Raw genomic sequence first — 17,679 nt, 5'->3', positions numbered from 1 at the left:
GTTGCACCTACGGTGCGGCCATCTGTATCGCTGAGGCATGCAAGCTTCCCCACCAACGGCAAGGTCCATGGTTCATGGGGGGAACAGGAGGTAAAGCCGATTAATTTCTTCGTCATGGTTTGAGAGCCAATCTTCAAATTTCAGAGCTATTGACTTACCTTCTTTCTCTAAACTTATTTCAGCATCATGAAAGTTTAAGATTGCTTTGCATTCATTCAAAAAGTCTACTCCCAATATAATTTCCATCGACAATAATGGAACAATAAGAAAGTTCATAGAGAAGCTGTGGCTTTCACAGAAGAATTCTAAGTTGGTTTGTTGGCGTACATCTACACTTTTTCCAACGATTGCACCTTGTAATTTAATCTTACGTAACGGAAGTGTGGGGCAATCGTTTGATTTGTTGCATTTGCTAAAGGCTGTTTCACTAATTACTGAAATGGGATTGCCAGAGTCAAGTACTGCCATAAATTTTACGTCATTTACTGTAATGTGAATCACAGGATATGCAATGTTGTTATGTTTTACGTCGTGTTCCTGGAGTAAGATCTCCCTAATGTCTTCCATTTTTACGTAATTACTAGCTACGGCAGCTGCGTCGTCAGTTTCAGAAGTACGTTTTGTGGCTGCCAGCGGTATGAGTCATTGCCTATTGTCTCTTTGTTGGCGCGCATCGTTATTGGGATTAGGAGACCTAATTTCTACAAATTCACCTTGTCGAGAGGGCCCCGCCCTGTTTGAATTCCGCCAGTTCTGATGCAATTCAGGTCTGTCGTTACGATCATATCGTCTGTCGTCATGTCGGTAGATTCCATAGCTTCTTTCTCGTCGGTCACGTGGTGGAGAATTTCTCCCTGAATCGTAACTGCGCGCTGGACCGTTGCGTCTGAAGTTATTCTGTCTCCCTTGATAATAATAATTTTGGTTCCCATATTGTCTGTTTCTCTGATGGTCTATGTGATAGTCACTACCGCGGAGAGGTGATCTTTCCCTGTAATTATTACTACTCTGCCAACGGTTGTCATACAGGTGGTGTCTGTTTTGGTCACGATTTGTGTTGTGAGAATAGCCTTGTCGTGTCCAGTTATTATTTCTTTCATCGCGCAATTGTGACGGATGTGACCTGTAATTGTTGTGTTCCTGTTTTCGCGTTCCGCGATTGTTAGTGTCAATTTCCAATACTTGTAACAGTCCCTGAAAAGCTTCAATGTCGTCTTTGCAACGTCCTGCCAAAATAATATGTCGTAAATGTTCAGGTAGTTTGATTAAGAAAATGATGAGTTCTGAGGGGCTGTATGGGTTTGACAGGTAGTGATTCTTGTGCAACATGTCTTCAAAATATTTCACAAGACCGGAAAATTCAGATTGTTCGAAATGTTTCATCATTATGATGCTATGTTTTACTCGGTCTTGTGTAGCTTGAGACCAACATGCTGAGAGGAAGGCATGATAAAATTCTCCTTCACTGTGACAATCGTGAATGACCGATCGCATTCTTTCAGCTGGTTCATTCTCTAAGTAGCCATACATAAATTCTAATCTGTGCTCTAATGACCAGTTGGGAGGAAAACAATGAGAGAATTGATGGAGCCACGCTTGTGGATGAATGTCGTTGCCAGAATTCTTAAATGTTTTGAATTTACGTGTAGTAATGAACAGCTTCTAGTCAAAATCATCGTGTCGGCGAGTAGCATATCGGTCATTGTTACGTCGTGTCGGCGGTTCCATCGCAAAATTCGGTGCACCTTGCCAATTTCTTTCATAATTTCCGAAATACCCTGTGTTATTATTTTGTGGCTTTTCCGTACTTCTAAGTACGGTATGCTTCTGTGTGGGCTCTAATCTCTCTGATTTTATCCTCGCAGCATGTCATTCTCAATGGAGAGAAGTTTTCCGAAGTAAGAGTGATTTCAGGTGTGCCGCAGGGGAGTGTCATAGGACCTTTGCTATTCACGATATACATAAATGACCTGGTGGATGACTCAGAAGTTCACTGAGGCTTTTTGCAGATGATGTTGTGGTGTATCGAGAGGTTGTAACAATGGAAAATTGTACTGAAATGCAGGAGGATCCGCAGCGAATTGACGCATGGTGCAGGGAATGGCAATTGAGTCTCAATGTAGACAAGTGTAATGTGCTGCGAATACATAGAAATATAGATCCCTTATCATTTAGCTACAAAATAGCAGGTCAGCAACTGGAAGCAGTTAATTCCATAAATTATCTGGGAGTACGCATTAGGAGTAATTTAAAATGGAATGATCATATAAAGTTGATTGTCGGTAAAGCAGATGCCAGACAGAGATTCATTGGAAGAATCCTAAGGAAATACAATCCGAAAGCAAAGGAAGTAGGTTACAGTACGCTTGTTCGCCCACTGCTTCAATACTGCTCAGCAGTGTGGGATCCGTACCAGGTAGGGTTGATAGAAGAGTTAGAGAGGATCCAATGGAGAGCAGCGCGCTTCGTTACAGGATCATTTAGTAATCGCGAAAGCGTTACGGACATGATAGATAAACTCCAGTGGAAGACTGCAGGAGAGACGCTCAGTAGCTCGGTACGGGCTTTTGTTAAAGTTTCGAGAACATACCTTCACCAAAGAGTCAAGCAGTACATTGCTCCCTCCTACGTATATCTCGCGAAGACACCATGAGGATAAAATCAGAGAGATTAGAGCCCACACAGAAGCATACCGACAATCCTTCTTTCCACGAACAATACGAGACTGGAATAGAAGGGAGAACCGATAAAGGTACTCAGGGTACCCTCCGCCACACACCGTCAGGTGCTTGCGGAGTATGGATGTAGATGTAGATGTAAGTTCCTCTTCCCGTGTTGGAGCGCGAGTGTCCTCTGAAATATGTAATTTTTGTATTACTTGTGCCAACTGATCTTGTACTTCCCGGATTTCTCTTTTGTGTTGCGTATTAATTAGATTCTGATTTTGTTTGAATTTCTTAATTTGTTCATACTCTTCTGTGTCTGTGATGGCTACAGGTCTTGTGGCATTCAGATCATCATCTACCTTTGCAGATAAGTTAGTGAACTGATTCGAAAGTTCGGCTACTTTCTCCGATAGTGTACTTATTTCCTCAGTGTGTTTTTCTGAACCAAGTTTCAGAGTGTCCATTTGTGTTGAAATCGTATCTACTGTGTTCTTTAAGTTTTCCTGAGTTTTTGCAAGTAGCATAACCGAATCGGTAGATGCAACTGAGTCAATTTTAGCACACAAGGTCTCATGATTTTCATGAACAATGATTTGCGGTTCTTTTGTGGCTGCTTCGTGATTCTGTAATGCATTTTCATGCCGCGAAAAAATAGGTTGAAAATGCTCACAAATTTGTGTTTTTACGTCATTACAGACTTTTTGACATTTCCATTCAACGTTATGTAACTCAGTAGTTAAATCTTCACGTGTTTGTTCAAGTGTGGTGTCTAACTTTTGAAGCTTTTGCTGTGTTTGTCTCTGATTTTGTTCCATTGTGTCTAACTGTTGCTGTGTTTGTCTCTGGTGTTGTTCCATTGTGTCTAACTTTTAAAGATTTTGTTCCATTGTGTCTAACTTTTGAAGCTTTTGTCCTATTTGTTGCATTAATTATAATAAAAATGCACTGGTGTCTGAAACATGTTCCTCAGAGCTATTCGGCAATGCATTTGAACCGGCAATATTCGCATTTTGAAAAGCAGAAAATGTGTCTTGACTTATTTGAGAAAACGACGAGGACGCAAAACCTGAATCTGCAGTATTTGTAAGATTGTGTCCTGTCATTTCGGATTCCTGAGGCAAGCTGCTGCCGACCGATCGATCGATAATGCTTCCCTATTCACTAATTGTTTCACTTATTTGCAGCCCGCTCCATTTCCCTATGCACAATTACGAAATTACTACTTTGAGCATTAGTTAATTCATTACACGGTGGCGCTAATGCACTGCTTTCGTCTTCACTGTCATTTCTCAGTTTACTTTGGAGCCTAGTATTACGTTTTTCACACGCCATTATTGTCACAATATTTCACACGACAACACAGAAAAGCACAATTTGAAGAGCAAAATAAGAAAACACATTAACATAGCACTGAAAATAATATCTACTTAATTGCAAGCGCAGCTGCGAAATAATTGGTGCAAATCTACATGCATGCCACAACTGTTTTACTGTACAACAATGAAAGACTGCAACTACAAAGGAAATTCTCTCTACAATTACGCGCTAGCAATAAACAAAGGCTGCAGTAATTGCACAAACTACAAGAAAAAATCAGAAGATTCCAGTGAGGTATCCTCAACTAAGGGTCGACATATGAAACGTCCCCTTAGAAGAATTAATTAATTACTGTGCTGATAAACCTCTTACATTATTTGATTTTCAAACAGCTGAGCAGAACTGAACGCACTCAGACATTTCGCTCTTTACCTATTCTGATCAACACTAAACTGACACATAATATTTTTAGCGCAACGCAATCTGACTTACAAAAATCCCTACAAAAGAATGGCCCTGATTAACATTAACGTACACCTTTCACAAATCACTTACCTCACCAAAATTCTTCGTTACTCGAACTACTGCAATACAGCGAGCGCCACTACTGCCAGCTAAATAAAAGATTCAAACTACTGAAGGCACTAACTACTGATAGGCATAGTTAGCAAATGAAAGATTTTGATAGAGAACAAACAATGTATTTACCTTAATAGTGTTCAAAAGTCATAATATATATAGCAGTTCATGACATCCAGTCTTATAAATTTCAAAACTCCACCATTTCTCTCCCCACATCCACCGCTGCTGGCGGCTCACCTCCAACTGCCCTACGCTACGCGCTGTTAACAGCCAACTGCCCAACGCTACAATAGCGAGTATTACAACAATGCCAACCAGCCACAGACTGCACACAGCACAGCCAGTGATTTTCATACAGAGCGCTATGTGGCGTTACCAATAAGAAAACCTAAACAGCCTACTTACAGCAGGACACTAACTAAAAGAAATGTGCAGTACTCAGCTACTCGCGAACTTGGCATCATTAAATACGAAACATGTTTAACGACCCACTAAAACTGTTTCCCTTTGATAATCTCGAGGCCTAGCTCCTACTTCAAAAATCATCAAACTTACATTTCTGTGCCCTACACCCATAAACTTTTCGTTGACAGTTCTTGTACAATTGTCTCCTCCCAACTTAAAGCTTCTTAAATTTATATGTCTTAAGATTTGGCATGCCCCTTCACGTTTCTTGGAGGTGCAGCAATACATCTTTGGTCTTAATCGCGTCGGGTTTATTGCCTTTATAAAAAATACCTGACAATCTGCTTTCACTCTTACAATCGGCCTCTTAACTCCCGAAACTTTCTCATCTCTGTCAGTCTCGTCTCCTCGCCAGAAGTCTTAAACATATCGCTAATTCTCAGCTCCTTTGTTTCCTTTATATAATACCCACTTTTCACGCCATCTCTTAAACATGCTGCAATAAATTCCAGCTACTAACAGCGAATACTCTGTTCAAGAATCACAAGAGAAGGAGGTATGCTTGGAAATGGCCGGGATGTACGGGAAGATTTCAGTTAGTTTACATCATGATCAGGCAGAAATTCCGAAATCAGGTACTGGATTGTAAGGCGTACTCAAGAGCAGATTTAGACACAGATTACTATGTAGTAGTGACGAAGAACAGGCTGAAGTTTAAGAGACTAGTCTGCAAAAATCAATACGCAAGTAATGAAGTTGTCTAAGGCTATCGATATTGAGATAAGGAATAGTTCATTACGAAGTTCATCTGGAGAGGAATGGACATCTCTAAAAAGGGCAGTCACAGATGTCAGTCATGGGTTAGAGAAAGCGTACTTTAGTTGATTGGTGAGAGAAGGAACAGAAATGTTCAAGGAAATGCAGGAATAGAGAAATATGAGCAGCTTAAGAATGAAATAAATGTGATGTGCAGAGAAGGTCAGGCGAAATGGCTGAACGAAAAATGTGAAGAAATAGAACAGGAACTGATTGTCCGAAGACTGACTCACCACGTAGAGAAACGAAAACAGTTTTCGGTGAAATTAAATGCAGGGGTGGTAACATTCGGAGCGCAATGGGTTCAAAAATGGAAATTAGTAACTTAGTAACAGAGAGAAACTTAACGTCAGCATTGATAGTCACGAAGTAGGTTAAGGAATTCTGCTACGAGGTATCAAAATAATCGATGTCGGACAGAGTAAAGAGGACATCAAAAGCAGCCTAGCACTGGCAAAAAGGGCATTCCTGGCGAAGCGAATTCTGCTAGTATTAAACATAGACCTTATTTAGAGTAGAATGTAGTTTGGAGCGCAACGTTGTGTGGTAGTGAAATATGGACTGTGAGAAAACCAGAACAGTAGATGTGCTCCTTTGAACGAATGTTGCTAATTAGGTAGACTGATAAGGCGAGGAATGAGGACGTTCTGCGCAGAATCGGAAAGGAATATGTCAAAAACACTGACAAGAAGAAAGGACAGGTTGATAGGAAAGCTGTGAAGATACCAGGGGATAACTTCCATGGTACTAGAGGGGGCCGTAGAGGGTAAAAAATGTAGGGAAAGAGAGAGATTGGAATACATCCAGCAACAAACTGAAGATGCAAGTGCTACTCTGAGATGAAGAGGTTGACACAGGAGAGAAATTCGTGGCGGGCCGCATCAAACCAGTCAGAAGACTGATGACACACACACAAAAAAGAAACCCTCTCGTACTCCTAATACCAAACTCATATTTTCCTCTGAGAAAGCTTTTGACAACGTTAACTGGAATACTCTCTTTCAAATTCTGAAGGTGGCAGGGGTGAAATACAGGGAGCGAAAGGCTATTTACAATTTGTACAGAAACCAGATGGCAGTTATAAGAGTCGAGGGGCATGAAAGGGAAGCAGTGGTTGGGAAAGGAGTGAGACAGGGTTGTAGCCTCCCCCCGATGTTATTCAATCTGTATATTGAGCAAGCAGTAAAGGAAACAAAAGAAAAATTCGGAGTAGGTATTAAAATTCATGGAGAAGAAGTAAAAACTTTGAGGTTCGCCGATGATATTGTAATTCTGTCAGAGACACCAAAGGACTTGGAAGAGCAGTTGAATGGAATGGATAGTGTCTTGAAAGGAGGGTATAAGATGAACATCAACAAAAGCAAAACGAGGATAATGGAATGTAGTCAAATTAAATCGGCTGATGCTGAGGGAATTAGATTAGGAAATGAGACACTTAAAGTAGTAAAGGAGTTTTGCTATTTAGGTAGTAAAATAACTGATGATGGTCGAAGTAGAGAGGATATAAAATGTAGACTGGCAATGACAAGGATATCGTTTCTGAAGAAGAGAAATTTGTTAACATCGAGTATAGATTTAAGTGTCAGGAAGTCGTTTCTGAAAGTATTTGTATGGAGTGTAGCCATGTATGGAAGTGAAACGTGGACGATAACCAGTTTGGGCAGGAAGAGAATAGAAGCTTTCGAAATGTGGTGCTACAGAAGAATGCTGAAGATAAGGTGGGTAGATCACGTAACTAATGAGGAGGTATTGAATAGGATTGGGGAGAAGAGAAGTTTGTGGCACAACTTGACTAGAAGAAGGGATCGGTTGGTAGGACATGTTTTGAGGCATCAAGGGATCACAAATTTAGCATTGGAGGGCAGCGTGGAGGGTAAAAATCGTAGAGGGAGACCAAGAGATGAATACACTAAGCAGATTCAGAAGGATGTAGATTGCAGTAGGTACTGGGAGATGAAGAAGCTTGCACAGGATAGAGTAGCATGGAGAGCTGCATCAAACCAGTCTCAGGACTGAAGACCACAACACCAACAACATTTTCCTCTGAAACCCTGTCTTCTATTCCTACCCCTACAACAGGTTATTAGTTTTCCGTCTCCCTTTACATACTGAATTACACGTTTAATGTCTTCAAACAACTCTCTCTCTCTCTTCATAGTTGTAAACATGAGCTAATATTGTTGGCGTTGGTTTACTGTCGACTAAGGTGAGAAAGATCCTATCATTGACCTTTTCACGTAACTCAAGATCGGTCCTACGTTCCTATTCAAAACGAATCCAACTCCCATTGTACATAATTTTTTCTGATTTTGAGATTGCTCTATATCCGTGTGATCAGAAATCCGCTTCAATTCAGTGTTTTCCCCCTCCCCGTTGTATCTAGATTGAGCCTTTGGATTCCCGTTTTCAGGCTTTTTCTTAGACACTTTCAAACTTCTGACGTTACACGCTCAGACTCACTTTTTTTTCTCGTGGTCACCTCGCCCTTGGCAGTCATCTCCTCGAGAACCGAATGAGGGTCTAATCCGGCATATTTCACGAATGGGAAGATTAACATGACAGTATTTGAATTGGTGGCTACATGTCATGTGGATACACATTATATGTCTCTAATCTAGTGGTTTCTATTGCCCTCTGCATCCTCACGACGCTGATCATTGCTGATTCTTCGGTCTTTTAGAGGCAGTTTTGCAACGCAAGGGCAAAAGGGTGCCCTGAACCTTTGTCAGCTCCTCCGCCCTCTTTGAGAAGGCTGTTGGCTGAACGAGGATGACTGTTCATGCCGGAATCTTCGGGCGCCATGCTGATGAACTTTAGTCAAAATTTAAGCAGGGGCTGCGAGATTTTGATTAGTACCCAAAGATAATACCCTGAGACCACGGATACAGGCGTTAACATATGTTAAAACACAATCCTTTTGCTAATATTGGAAGCTCGTGTATGCCTTTTCCATTGTTAGCTAACTAAATTTGATTTTTAAATCTCCATCGTTTGCAGCACGCTATTTTATCCATTTTTTTTTTTTACTTCTTTAACCAAATGTGTTTTGACACATCCCTGTTTCATTTGTCTGAAATGGTACCCAAAACCAATAAATCGTTCAGTAAAGGAACATACCTTGCCGACTACTTTGCAGCTGTAAAACGCATTAAAGCACTTGCAATTTCATTTTGAGACCAATGAAGTTTGGGTGAGCAAGCTCAACAAAAATAAAATGCACGTGTGTTAGACATCCATACACATTAGAAACTGATGAATCAAGACATTATGACCACTGCCCACCGCGAGGCTGAATATCTCCTGGTGATGCCGAGAGCACGTGAGGCCGTGAGGAAAGAATGTAAGCGGAAGAGGGACGAATGGCAGTTATTATAGCGAAAATACGGACAGTAAATTCGGAAATCCACAGATGTAAACGGTTTTGCCAAAGGACACATTTTTAGTTCAAAATGGTTCAAATGGCTCTAAGCACTATGGGACTTAACGTCTGAGGTCATCAGTCCCTTAGACTTCGAACTACTTAAACCTAACCAACCCAACGACATCACACACATCCATGCCCGAGGCAGGATTCGAACCTGCGACCGTAGCAGCAGCGCGGTTCCGGACTGAAGCGCCTAGAACCGCTCGGCCACAACGACCGGCTCACATTTCTGGGACGCTGCGGCTGGAAACGACAATCTCTGAAACGGCGAAGTTGGTAGCCTGTTGGCGTAACCTGTCGTGAGCCCTTGCGGAAAGTGGTTGAAGGATGGCGAAACAACGAGTAGGCCGTATGGTATTGGACGACCACGTCTCATCACAAAACGTAGTCGACGGGTCTCCTATGTGTAATCCAGGATAGGCAGCGATCTGAAGTAGATCTGATGACAGGGTACTATGCTGGTGCAGACACAAATGTTTCGGAGCACAGCGTTCAATGGTCATTGTGGAGCATGGAACTCCACATCACATGACCCCTATGTATTGCTGTGTTGATCCAAAGACATCGTCAGTGATGACTGGAGTGGGCACAGCATCACTGAGTTTTCGCCGAGGATAGATGGAAACGTGTCGCCTGTCGAATGAATCGCCTTTCTTGTTACACCAGATCGATGGTTGGGTCCTTACATGCCGTCATCCAGACGAATCACTGCACGAAACATGAACGGCGCCACAAAATGATTCAAATGTCTCTGAGCACTATGGGACTTAACATCTGAGGTCATCAGTCCCCTAGACTTAGAACTTCTTAAACCTAACTAACCTAAGGACATCACACACATCGATGCCCTATGCGGGATTCGAGCCTGCGACCGTAGCAGTCGCGCGGTTCCGGATTGAAGCGCCTAGAACCGATCGGTCACCGCGGCCGGCAACCGTGCCACAGATGCAGGCTGGGGAGGTAAGGACTATGCTACGGAATACAATGAATTGGGTTTCCAAGGGATCTCTGGTGGTAATCCGTGAACATTGCTGCGGATCACCTGCATCGTTTCATGTTTGAAGTCTCCCCCTAGGGCGATGACATCTTCCAGCACGATAACTGTCCGTCCTGCAATGTCAGAATCGCGCTACGGTGGTTTGAAGGGCATTAAAGGGAACTCATATTGAAATCTTGGCCAAAAAATGTGTCTGATCTGTTTCCTCTGGAGCACGTGTCGGGTGCCAGCTGCGTGTCCATAAAACACCATCCTGTGATTTGCGGGAATTGCTTGACCTGTTCGCAGACGTCTGATGCCACATACTTCTGGAATCTTGTCAAGGGCTTGTAGAACCCATGCAAAGTAGAATCTTTGCTGAACTGTGTTTGAAAAGTGGAACAACATACTATTAAGCAGGTGGACATAATGTTTCGGCTCATACTTTGTATGTATGTATGTATGTTCCACATCTTCTAAACCACTGGACCGTTTTCAACCAAACTTTGTACACATATCACTTATTGTCTGCAGAGAATCGCTGTGGCGGTAAGAAGTACCTGCATATCAAAGAGACGGAGTCTGGGGATGAAAAAGGTAGTGTAACCCACGACGCGCAGTTTTCCAGACTTTATTCATACAGTATTTGAAAATGAGAGCACTTAATGACTAGCAACAAGCTTTACACATAATCTCAATCCTTTTCAAGCTTTTTCTCGCTGACAGCCCCAAAAAATGATGAGAGGAAAACAGTTTATCGCGTGCTACATTTTCTCTGTTCATACAATAACATTGCCGCATCAGGCATGGCGTTTTAATTTATTACTTCTTTATTACTAACTGAATTAGTGACATATTTTTCAGACAGTATTCACATACAGCAGTGATTGTACCTGCAGAATTATATCATTATACGACCCATAGTTCAGGAGATATGACGTCATAAACACTGAGATGCGTGAAAAATTTCCGCATCATGCGTTACGTTTAAATTTGTTACTTCTCTGCCACTAATCCTATTCACAACCAAATTCGAAGGTGGTACCCACATATGCCGCTGAATAATATACCTACAGAATTAAATCATTGTACAATTGCTTAAGACGGTATGACGTCATAAACACTTCTGAGTCGGACTGAAAGTTTTTGTAGAGGGATGCAACCGTTATGAATATAATTATTGGAAAGCGTCTAAAAAGGCTGTGTGATTGCTTAAAAATAGTCGGTAGTTTTCTCTGAATTTGTTTGTTAACTGTTATCACGCGTTTCGGGTTTAAGCCACCATCTGATGACCTATTATAAATAGACAAAAGTAATAGATGCTATGTTATAAATTTTACCGAACCTCATTTCTAATAAAAGTCAGTACTAAAACAACAATAGTCAAGGACAAAACAAAAATGCATATCATTTTAGATACAAATACATGAGACTGCGCAGACTTCAAATACTGTCATTACAAATATGTAGAAGAACAGGTAGCACTATTAGTTGCACAGTTCGGCCCGAACTGTTGAACTACGTTGGTGCTGGCCTTTCTAGTATGGCACTTCAACAGTTATGGTCGCACTGTGTAAAGAGAGGAATGTATGGCGAGCTGCTGCTAATCAACCTTATCGCTAAGGATCTAAGAAGAAGATGGATGAAATTCTGATCAGCATCTCGCACAGGCATGAAAACACTGAAGTACCAATTTGGTGGTATGCGGCCAAGTTGTTGTTGGTGTGACACTTTTTCCGTCAGTGAACTTAATATTGCAGGCACATGTTGCTGAAATCTGATATGTTCATCGCCTGCTGCACATGTTACGCACATGGCATATAATTTTCACTATTGCACTTCTGTTTCCTGTTTGCTGCACAGATACTGCACAAAATTTAATTTTCATTAAACTAAGGTGGAAGACTATTTTCACAAGCACTATTTCATACTTTGGATACCAGTAGTGATATTTCTTAAAATACCATGAAATTGCTGAATAGTCAGTTACACTGCTTGACAACAGATAAGGAACGGAGTCATTGTTGGACAAAACTAATCAAAGGCAATGATGGCAACATGAATCACAGTACACACATAACAGAGGTAAAGTGTTGTATTTGTAACGAAAAATAGTACAGATTTCACCACCTAGGAAATCAGGATAATTGACATAAATAACGTTTATGTGTGACACAGTTCACACTCCCAATATTGCACTCTTAGTGAGGAATATGTCCTCCTCCGGCACTAATTCAAATTTTGCATCCGTTATTAATGCTGGCTACCGAACTGTTGATGAGTTCTTGGGCATTGTCCCTCACTTCTCTCAAGACGGTTTTCAGTTCTTGCGCGGTTCGGGGAGAGGGTGTTAGTTGAGAAACACATCTGAAAGGAACATCCCAGGCAAGCTGTATAGGGTTTAGACCCGGACAATAGGCAGGCACTTACTTACGTTCAATATCTTCACTTTCCTATGTGTTCTTCACTTTTCTATGTGTCCGACACCTCACCAGACGGCCATTTTCGTCTATAAACAGAAAGTCGGGATCTACCGCTCCCATAAATAGATGGAGATGAGCCAGAATAATCTCCCAGCAATATCGCTTTGCTGTAACGGTACCTTGCACAAAGATATGCAGCGGTGTTCGGACATTGTGCGTAATATCTACCCAGACAATAACGCCTAGGCCATACCGATGAATATCGTGCTCATTCTGTGGTGTATAGCGTGATCCCCTCTCTCCACGATAACTGGTGGCCAGGTGCATACAGAGCGTTCGTGCAGAGGCATGGCTACATTTAATACGTCCTTCCCTCTGTATTGTCTTCCGATGTCATCGGTCGGGTTTTCCATTGCAATTGTCCGTTGTTCCGTAGCAATTGGCAGTTGTTTCTTAGCAAATGTCAGTTACTCCATAGTCATTGTCAAGCAGAGTGGGTATCCGTACTGATACCGTAGGAGGTAAACAAAAGTACCGACAGCTACTCATGTAATTGATATGAGAACGCCCTTACTTCCAGGAGCCTCAGGGAAACCACGCGGTCCGCTGCGAGCGGGCAGGCAATGGCGAGCCGTCCTCTCTCTCCAGCAAGGCCAAGAGGGTGACTTTTGTGGTACGGGCCGCCGGTGGCTACACCGCTCGATGCAGGTTCCGGGTGTCAAAGGTGAGCTCTCGCATCTCCAGTACAGTGTGCTACAATGTGGTGGCCTATAGCCTTTTGACTTACAATGGTAGTAATCGTTATTAAACTGAATGAATTAATTTTACATATAGAAATCTAGCTATTTAAATTTTAAAATTTTATGTAGGGCTGTGTTTGAACACGACTCGAACTGTTCGAACAGCTTACGTTACAGTTCGGGAAATCTCGCATTCTGTTCGACCTTTTCATCGGCCTGCAATCTAGCGATTTTTGTTGGAACTATCACAACGACATGCCTTATATTTTAATAATAAATTGATTTTAATAACAAAAATAACTGTGAAACACGGACTGAAATATCTTCTAGGGTGCGGTTCATGCGTAACTACGAGAAATAATAAATAAATAAAATTCAGTCATAGCTTTCGCTCGTCCCGCGGTCTAGTGAGATCTGATGGTACTATCTCCAATATGGGTGTTGATCCAATAATTCATTCTCGCGATAAAAATTACAGTCACTTTATTACGATACATTTCATTTGTTTGCCATTTAATTCTTGATTTTTTTGTCTGTACGTTGCCGTCTTGTCTTCGAACTGATTAAAATCTGGTAAAGTTTTTATCCGCTATTCTAACAACCCGTTTACATGGGTCTCACAAAAGCGGATTTCGTAAATCGATTTCCCAATACCGCTTCTGGGCGGTCATGTAAGTTAAAATCGGTTCATGCTGGGGGTATGAATATTGATCGACATTGCCTCTTATTTTAGTGTTTATTTTATTTTTTAAAAGTAATTCTTTCATTAACGTAAAAATTTGAAGAATAGTTGGATAGTGATCGAGTTTGTATCAGCTTTTGTATAAAATTGTAATTCATTGTGTTTTAATACAATAAAAGGTTTTTGGAAAAAATGGGCGACTGGCAATTTGTGGACCCTTGTTCTTGAAGAACATATTCACTATGAAGATGTGTTTATGACTACGGTGCTTTAAAAATTCCTCATGCTCTACTCTTGTGTAACATTCTACACACAATTTTTAACACAATAATCTCTGCCAAATGATTGACTTCAGATGAAATATTGGTTCAGAACATGATATGTCTTTCCTAAAACAACCTAGATATTCACCTAAATTACTCTCCAGCGCTGTTTCCGTTTAACATAGACTTGGAAAATACGTTACAAGGAAGTGATTGTAAAGAAATTCCTCTGTTGTTAACATCTTGTTTATTGCCTCCCTTTACCGGTAGATATGTCAAGGTCACCTTCCACTCTCCTGGGAGCTTTTGTCGTGTCTAAGATTTCCCAAAGATTAATTTTACCTCATTTTTCTTATTTTTGGTACAGACCATTTCAAAGGTTCTGCTGTAATAGAGTCTCCGCCAAGTACCTTTATAAGGTTTAAATAACTTCTTCAGCTTCTTCGCTAGTTGGGGCTAAATCTTCTTCTAGATTTTCATGAATGTCTGAGTATTAGAGCTTATCGATAGGAACAGAAATCCACTGCTGTATAGCTACGCTATTGGTGACAAACCGCTGTAAAAAGGAGTAACTATCTCAAGCGACCTTAAGCGGAATGACCACATAAAACAATTATTGGGAAAAGCAGATGCCAGATTCGGATTCATAGGAAGAATCTTAAGGAAATGTAACTCACCCACGAAGGAAGTGGCTTATACGGAGCTTGTTCGACCCATTTTTGAGTATTGTTCATCTATTTGGTGTCCCTACCAGACAAGTCTGATAGAAGAGATAGAGCAGATGCAACGAAGAGCGAGACGTTTCGTCATGGGATCGTTTAGTTAGCACCACAGCGTTACGGAGAGGCTCAACAAACTCCATTGGCTGATGTTACAAGTTAGGCGTTGTACATCACGGAGAGATTTACTACCGAAATTTCGAGAGAGCACTTTCCTGGAAGAGTCGGACAATATACTACTTACCCCTACATACCTCTCGCGTAATGGCCATGAAGAGAAAATTAGAGAAATTAAGCCAATACAGGGGCTTACCGACAACCATTCTTCCCGCGCGACATTCGCAAGTGAAACAGGGTTGGAAGTCTCAGTTACTGGTACAAAAGTACTCTCCGTCACACACCATTACGTCGCAAGCAGAGTATGATGTAGATGGATTGCTTCTGGACAGTTAAGCAGCCGATAAAAATATTTTACGAGTATTTCGATATTTTCAGTGTGAGATAGGCCAAAGGAGAGCCTCGTCCAGTGTTTCTCTGCTGTTAGACTTACATTTGTAGTACATCCACCTAACTCTTTAAATCGCACTTTCTCCTCCAAAGATCTGCTGGAAAAGAGGCCGATTAGTAGGTCGTCTCCAGAAAACACTTCCCTACTAGATTTCCTTGTGTAATCGCTTGTTTTACCACCATCTAACCTATGGCCTTTTTACTGCAAGGGTAGTAATCGCAAGTAAATTGAAAATATAAATTTTACGTAGATAAACTGAACTGTTATTTTTAAATTTTATGATTAATAATCTAAGATTAAGAGAAATAAAATAAAACACAGATCTGAAAATTAGTAGTCTGCGCTTTACACCACTCATTCACAGTGCCGTCAAGTCAACTAATCTTTAAAAAAAGTACTCATACATTATATCTGCACAGGACGCTACAAGCAATCTCAAAGAAAAATGCTGACCTTGGACTGTGAGCAACGTAGCGCTCTTAGCTCCGAAAGGGGCGTCAGATCGTAACATGCGCAGTAGGAAAGAGACGGCTACGTCTTTTCTCTGGGATTACAATTACAAATAACCTAAACTGGAACTATCACATAGATAATATTGTGGGTAGAGCAAACCAAAGACTGCGATTCATTGGCAGAACACTTAAAAGGTGCAACAGGTCTACTAAAGAGACTGCTTACACTACGCTTCTCCGCCCTATTCTGGAGTATTGCTTTGCGGTGTGGGATCCGCATTAGGTGGGACTGACAGATGACATCGAAAAAGAACAAAGAAGGGCAGCTCGTTTTGTATTATCGCGAAATAGGGGAGATAGTGTCACAGACATGATACGTGAATTGGAGTGGGAACCATTTAAACAATGGCGTTTTTCGTAGCGACGGGATCTTCTCATGAAATTTCAATCACCAATTTTCTTCTCCGATTGCGAAAACATTCTGTTGGCTCCTACCTACATAGGGAGAAATAATCACTACAAAATAAGAGAAATCAGGGCTCGTACAGAAAAATTTAAGTGCTCGTTTTTCCCGCGTGCCGTTAGAGAGTGGAAGGGTAGAGGGACAGCTTGAAGGTGGTTCATTGAACCTTCTGCCAGGCACTTTATTGTGAGTAGCAGAGTAATGACGTAGAATGGATCGTAGCGTTTCTAGTTATCGCGTAGAGAGCGCTACAACAAATGTTTTGGTCCGTTTTATTTGCGAACTATCATTCATTCGAAGAAAATGGTGTAATTTTATTGTGAGTTACAGCTCACATTCAAAGAGAAATGGTGTAATTTTAGTGCCATTCCCAACTTGAATTCGAAGGTAAATAATTTTTGTGTGATATTTACAGTGGTCCATACCACATGATAACTGGCCGCCACTGCAGTGATACATGATCTGATATTTTGCGGGGTAGCGGCGCCGTCTTTCTACGAGAGCCTGAAAACTATTTTTGTGGTCAGCCAGAAAGCGATGGAGAACATACTGACCATAGTTTCCAATCTGCAACTACACATTCTTCCTCTGTTCACTGACAGAAATGTTTCTACTCTCTGTTTACTCTGCGGGATCAGGAACTATAATTATAAATATTTAAGAAAAGTACACACGCAAAAAAAAAAAATTTCCTGATAATCATGGGAGGTGGCAAGGGGGAGGGGGGCTAAGGGGCTATAGCCCCCCCCCCCCCCACTCCGAAATGGAGTATCATATTACACTGTATAAAATGACTTCAGAAACCAGCGCATATATTTCTCCAACAGATTCAATCAGTTTTTAAAAATAATTATGTAGCAATATAGGTTGCAATGTATTTCAGACACATTTTAAGGACGGAAAATAGCTTACTATCTAAACCAATAAACATCATTTAACTTAAAATGGACGTCTTATTATTTATTAATACAGATTTTTCACCCTGAACTCCAAAACAGTTGTTAAAAACTACTTTAAGCAACACCAAATTTTACCAATTTGTCGGTGGAGGACGCCAACTCTCCTTTTGTTAAGCGATATTCCATTCCCCCAAATTCCCCGCCCCCTCCCATTAGCCCCCCCCCTCTTGACCGACTTCTAGAATCCCCCCTGCTGATAATAATAACAATGATGTCTCTATCATAAGATGAGCAGTTCAGAGGCGACTTTTACGGAAAGTACCCATTAAATGCTCTTTCGCCCT

At 41.3% G+C, this 17,679-nt stretch overlaps 1 protein-coding gene across 1 annotated transcript in view; it reads left to right on the top strand.

The window, feature by feature from the left end:
- The window catches only part of LOC124544848, a 50,856-nt gene that overhangs the window by 25,601 nt on the left and 7,576 nt on the right, over nucleotides 1-17,679 (top strand). The window contains exon 3 of the mRNA XM_047123561.1: nucleotides 13,190-13,333. Within this exon, the coding sequence (XP_046979517.1) occupies nucleotides 13,190-13,333 (144 nt within the window). The remainder of the gene's footprint in view (nucleotides 1-13,189; nucleotides 13,334-17,679) is intronic.

This window comes from Schistocerca americana, chromosome 8 (assembly GCF_021461395.2).
Source record: "Schistocerca americana isolate TAMUIC-IGC-003095 chromosome 8, iqSchAmer2.1, whole genome shotgun sequence".
NCBI classification, from domain to species: Eukaryota; Metazoa; Arthropoda; class Insecta; order Orthoptera; family Acrididae; genus Schistocerca; species Schistocerca americana.
The sequence above is the reverse complement of the archived record's forward strand: the minus strand, read 5'-3'. Positions and strand labels throughout refer to the sequence as shown.